Source organism: Buceros rhinoceros, unplaced genomic scaffold (genome assembly GCF_000710305.1).
Source record: "Buceros rhinoceros silvestris isolate BGI_N320 unplaced genomic scaffold, ASM71030v1 scaffold16736, whole genome shotgun sequence".
In the NCBI taxonomy this organism is placed as follows: Eukaryota; Metazoa; Chordata; class Aves; order Bucerotiformes; family Bucerotidae; genus Buceros; species Buceros rhinoceros.
This window is the reverse complement of record NW_010416115.1, coordinates 78,079-83,462: the sequence shown is the minus strand read 5'-3', so window position 1 is coordinate 83,462 and position 5,384 is coordinate 78,079. Positions and strand designations below refer to the sequence as shown.

The 5,384-nt window shown below is 47.0% G+C and overlaps 1 protein-coding gene across 1 annotated transcript in view; it reads right to left on the bottom strand.

Annotated features, from left to right (window-relative positions):
* Nucleotides 1-995: 995 nt before the first annotated feature.
* TYW1 (tRNA-yW synthesizing protein 1 homolog (S. cerevisiae)) overlaps nucleotides 996-5,384 on the bottom strand; it is an 81,509-nt gene continuing 77,120 nt past the window's right edge. Inside the window, exon 15 of the mRNA XM_010137696.1 lies at nucleotides 996-1,217. Coding sequence (XP_010135998.1) covers nucleotides 996-1,217 — 222 coding nt within the window. The remainder of the gene's footprint in view (nucleotides 1,218-5,384) is intronic.

Here is a 5,384-nt window from a genome sequence, read left to right as displayed (position 1 = left end):
CCATGGACCTTGCCATGAAGGCGGGAGCACTGTGAAAGTCTCTGATCTGTGCTCCTGGACTTCAGTAGCAGAATAAAAACCATCACCTTTCCAAATGAAAAGAGCTGGTTTCTTGACACAAAAGATCTCAACCAGATTCAGTTTTCATTTACATCAGATTACCACCCCCACCCAAACAAGCAGCGACACTGTTGACCTGCCCAGGTGGAGCAAAGACAGCTGTCCACTTACACCCAAAGCCTCCCCACAGCTCACCCTCACCATCAGCAGGAGCCTAACGGGAGCTTAAAGACTTAGACGTGGTGTTTAGGACTGGGGGCATGGGATAGAAGTACTCAGAAAACATTTGCTGTCAAAGCCATGAAGCTGGAAGATATTTGGAGATGCGAGAAGATGCAGATGACATCAAGAGCAGTGCTGTTACTGACACCACTCCCAAGCTTCAGCTTCTTAGGTTTGGGGTCATTAGAGCAACTGGCACCAGCGTTTAAAATACAGAAACCTTTGTCACTGTCTGTACAACAGTACTTCCAGCAGGGCTCAGGCTTTTAGATCCAGATCATTCTGCAGTCCCACCTGCCCAGGTCCAACCAGCCTGTGGTGTTGAAATCCCCTCGGCACTGGTCCTTATGGTCACGGAACATTTTGCTGCCGAGTCGGGTGCCAGCACGTTGCAGGCTCTCTTGCAGCAGGGCACAGAATTCAAATGAACAGTCCCCCACATCCAACTCCAAACACTACACTGTGGAGACCACAGCCAGTACCTCCCTCATCATGCTGCCAGTTACAATAAATTGCTGGCATGCACTGTTCATGATAAACACCTTCATCCAAGAAGCCCTGTAACAGAAGGGAAGGGTTAAATAAAGGTTTTACCCTCTTCAATATCAAACATCTGAAAAATCTAGATGAATAGATCCAAAAATCAGTGTTAGCCTAGAAATGGAGACGAAAACTCAGCAGTCAGCCAGAGTCCAGTGAGCCCCAACCCACGCTCAGCACCCAGAGATGTCTCTTGCTTTGTTCTTCCGCTGATATCTTATGTCCAAGGGATCGAATCCCCTTTCTCTGGACCCAAACAGTGCCCAGTGAGGAGTTCTGGCTGCGTAATCGGCCGCTGTGAATGTTGTGGACCCGCCGCTCCTCTCGTGCTCTCGCACCAGCTCCTGGAAGCGGTCGTAGTCGATCCAGGTGAACCACTCGCCATTGATCTTGAACTGGAAGAAAAGGAAACATGTTACTGAGCCAGGAAGCAACAAGTGATGCTAAGCAAGCTGGGTATGTATTAAATCAGTTACCCCGCTGTAGGCTTTAATTCTCCAGCCACATTACGGTCCAGAGTAAAGCCATGCAGAAGCTAATGTAGAATAACTGCTTTAATAGAAAAAATCCAGGTGCACCAATAGCCAGAACTTACCATCTCTGAGCTGCATTTCACCCACAGGGTTTGACAACACACACAGATACAGGATGGCCATTTTTCTTAGTGCTTTAGTCAGTGCTGTCTACCAGCAGATCATTGCCAGGAGGGTTTGACTGTTGGGTGCTTTGCCGGCCACTTCAAAGCACTGGATCCTACCACCCCTTCAGCCCCACTTTGCCAGGAGGAATGCTCACATGGTGCATCCCAAATCCTGCCCAGGTGTGTCTGCACTTGCCAGGTGTCACACCCAAAAGACCTTGGTTTGGGGATCTGGAAGACCCCTGGAGGAAACATGTAAGTCTGAGAGCAATGCCCAGACAAAGGGACCTTTCCAAGGTCAACCAAAGCCCCTGAGACCAACTCCAGGCAAGCCACAGCCTGGCAAAATGGTATGGAAGCAATACCAGAACTGTGTGCTGTGGTGGTTGGGATGGTTTGGGTGATTCCTGAAAGGGGTAAGAGGGCTGCTTTGAGAAGGGGGCAAAGATAAAGAGGTTGAATGACATGAATCCTCTTTCCATGTGAGAATTTTCAGAATTTCTTATTTTGACAAGCCAAAGCTGTATTTGTCTCACAGACCTGCTCTGAGAATTTAGCAACAGCCTTGACTGAATCCTCAATTAGGATTTATCCAAGATAAGAGCTTATTATGCACTTCATCCAAAAATGAAAAAAGGAGGAAAACCAGACTGACTCCCTAGGTTGTTTTTTTTTTTTTTTCAAAAACCTGATGGCAATGCATTTAAAAATGGCACTTGACTTTCTGCCCAAGAGCTAAAAGCTTTTTTGGTTGGAAAAACTGCTGACACCCCCAAAATTTTGCAATCAAACATTGCTACTGCTCATGTATTGCTGCCTGCATATTTTTTTTTTTTTTTCAAAAACCTGATGGCAATGCATTTAAGTATGGCACTTGACTTTCTGCCCAAGAGCTAAAAGCTTTTTTGGTTGGAAAAACTGCTGACACCCCCAAAATTTTGCAATCAAACATTGCTACTGCTCATGTATTGCTGCCTGCATAATTACAGCGGATTCTTACAGGAGTCATTCTCTGCACAGAGCAGAGATGCAACACTGCGGAGTCACAGCAGTAGGGGACAAGTCTCGCCTCAAATTGCTTCACCCAGTGCTCATTCTGTTTCACCAAGGCGACATGTTCTTTGAGTGTGCACGGCCACAAGTAGAGCGGCAGCAGAGGAGACAGCGTCTCACCTGTAGAGCAGCAGGTCCCAAACAGGGCCCAGGCTCAGGAGACCTGAGCTTCCCTCCCAGTACACGTGGACATGCTGGGTGACAAGCTCCTCCCATGCTAAGGCTGCCCGCTCCCCCCAGATCTCCTTCACTAATGCTCAGTGAATTCTCACTCTGATTAAGGCTGGACCAACAGGATCCAGCAAAGCCTTTAACACACGTGGCACACAGGAGGGTTTGTTTGGCACACAAGCTGTTGAGCTTATTCCCATGATGGAACACTCCTCACACATCAGATGGGTCCCCGGATAGCCCTGAGGCCAGCTAACACAAACCTAGCACATAAAGGACCAAAAAGCTGCAGGAACTTGAACTCAACTGCACAGATAATTGGGTAAAGCCTGCTTCTTTGAAAACTGAGTGGATGCTCTCATCATGGGATGGAAGGAGAAGTTTGCAACAAGCTGTTAACCCTGTGGTCAGCAGTGGCTCAGCAAGAGCACCAAAGCCTCAGGAGATACTGGTGCCACCCAGACCAGCTGAAATGAGGGTATTGACTGCAGCCATCACCCCAACCCAAACACTGGCCTAGACAGCTACTTCCGCAGTACCTTAAAGCTACAAACTGCACAAGAACAGTGAACAACTACCTGCAAGCAGACAGTGACAACCAGTGCTAGAAGAAGCCCCACTCAAACCATTGCTGTGTCAAACCAGTCAACGATGATGCAGCCACACTCACAACCAGTTTAACTGCCAATGTGCTGGCACCATCACCCACAGCAGTTTCCACATCAATGTTACAGTCACTGCCCAGCCCAGGGCAGAAGTGGTCTCACAGAACGACTAAAGTCTGATATGCGTTCCCAGGTCATAATCAGATGAGTTCTCCCTGTGTAGAAGCAAACTATTTTTTGCCCCTCACATTACACCATGGTTGTATCTCCCCACATCAGCTCTTCCTCCACAGAGTTAGTGACCTTTGATGAGGCTAGTGGCAGAAGGAAATAAAACCAAACATCTCCCAACACCAGTCCCAAAGAGTGCCCATCACCTGGCGCTGGGTAGCAAAGCTTGGAGGCCACCGGAGGTAGCCCAGCAGAGCTGGCCCAAAGGCAGTATGCCCAGACTCGCTGGCCTTTGGGCTACGAAGGCCGGTGCTGCCTGCTGAAGACTAAGGTAACAATACCATTCCCACCAGAACAACCACACAAAGGCTGCCTGGGATTCATTACAAAAGCAGATTAAATAATAATAAATATTTTTAGTGCTGCAATAGCACCGCTATAAAACATGAAGAAATGGGAGCAATCCTTTAAGTGTGTCATGGAAAGCAATTACTTCTGCTGAGGAATAAAAACCAGACAAAGATGGGGTGGGGAAGAGTAGCTTCAATTGCCCACAAGATTTACAGATTGGATTAACAATGTTGTGATTATTCCAGAGATAACAAAAGATTTAAGACCCAAAAGAGTTTCACAACATCCATATAACAAGCGAGCCAATGCTAAACATCGGTGTTACTTCACACTAATGTGGTTGGGTTTTTTTATTGAATTTTTCACCACCTGGTTAAGTCTTTTAAGGTGATAAATACATCCACAAAAGACAAATGGGTGAAACCCTTCCCTCCTTTTTTTTTTTTTTTTAAAGCCAGCATCATAGAAAAAAAAAGTAATAAAGCATCTTCAAGCTGGCTCTGAAGCCAGGCTGTGTTGTCTAGAAAGGTGAACTCACCCTCTGAGGGCTTTGCTTGAGCAGTGAGATGACATGGGAGCCAGCCCACACCTTCCCCTCCAAGCTTGTGTTCCCAGTGTCCCCAGGCTCTGGTCCCCCAGCTCCAGTGTCCATGGCCCCACCATGGATTGCTCCCTGCAAACCTGGCACTGCTGCACAGCAATGGAAAACCTGCCTGATTATGCTGATCCTCCAGGCAGGGCAAGGAGCACTGCCCCGAGCAGGCATTAATGCTGGGACAGCAAGAGGCAAAGAAATGAGGGGAAACTCATCACAGCCTTTGAGCTCAAACCAGATCTAGGCATGATGTTGGACCACCACTGAGGACTTATGTCAAGGGTTACACACCTCTGCCAGGACTGGCATGGCTGGACCCAGCGGAGCCACAGGGCAAAGGTACAAAAGGACAGAGTGACCTGCCAGGAGCTGTGCTGTCCATGGACATGGCCAGTCCCTCACACAGTCAGTGGCAGAAGTCATACATACACTGCAAAGACATCAGGAACCATGACTAAACTGAGACCCAAGTTAGCTAGGGGCATCAACGGAGCGTGGCTAACACCTCACTTCTCTCCTCTGACTCACAAGAGTGGACACGAACAGGAAATTTCTCTAAATTATCTTTTACAATGGGTTTACAACTGCTCTGACTGCAGAGGAAAGCTTCTTGCTACAGAAACGCATCAGCATTCATGAAGGAGAAGAGCCACACTACATATTTCTTTTCTTATCAACATATTTGCATAAGCAATTTTTGGGGAGAAAAATGGATGCATATATTGAGGACAACATAGTAGTAAAATTTACTACATTCCTCTGGACATGCATAACAGCCAAGAAATAAACACAGGCTTTATAGGGAGGAATGAAATACAGAAGAGACAGTGATGGTGACACATGAAATGCTAAGACAGAAAAATGGAAGTCAGCCAAAAATTAGTTTATTCTAACAAAGATAATGTTATATTTTCTTCAGAGAAAAAACACACTAGAGTGAGAGGGTTTCTCTTTATCCATTCACTCTGGTCTTTCC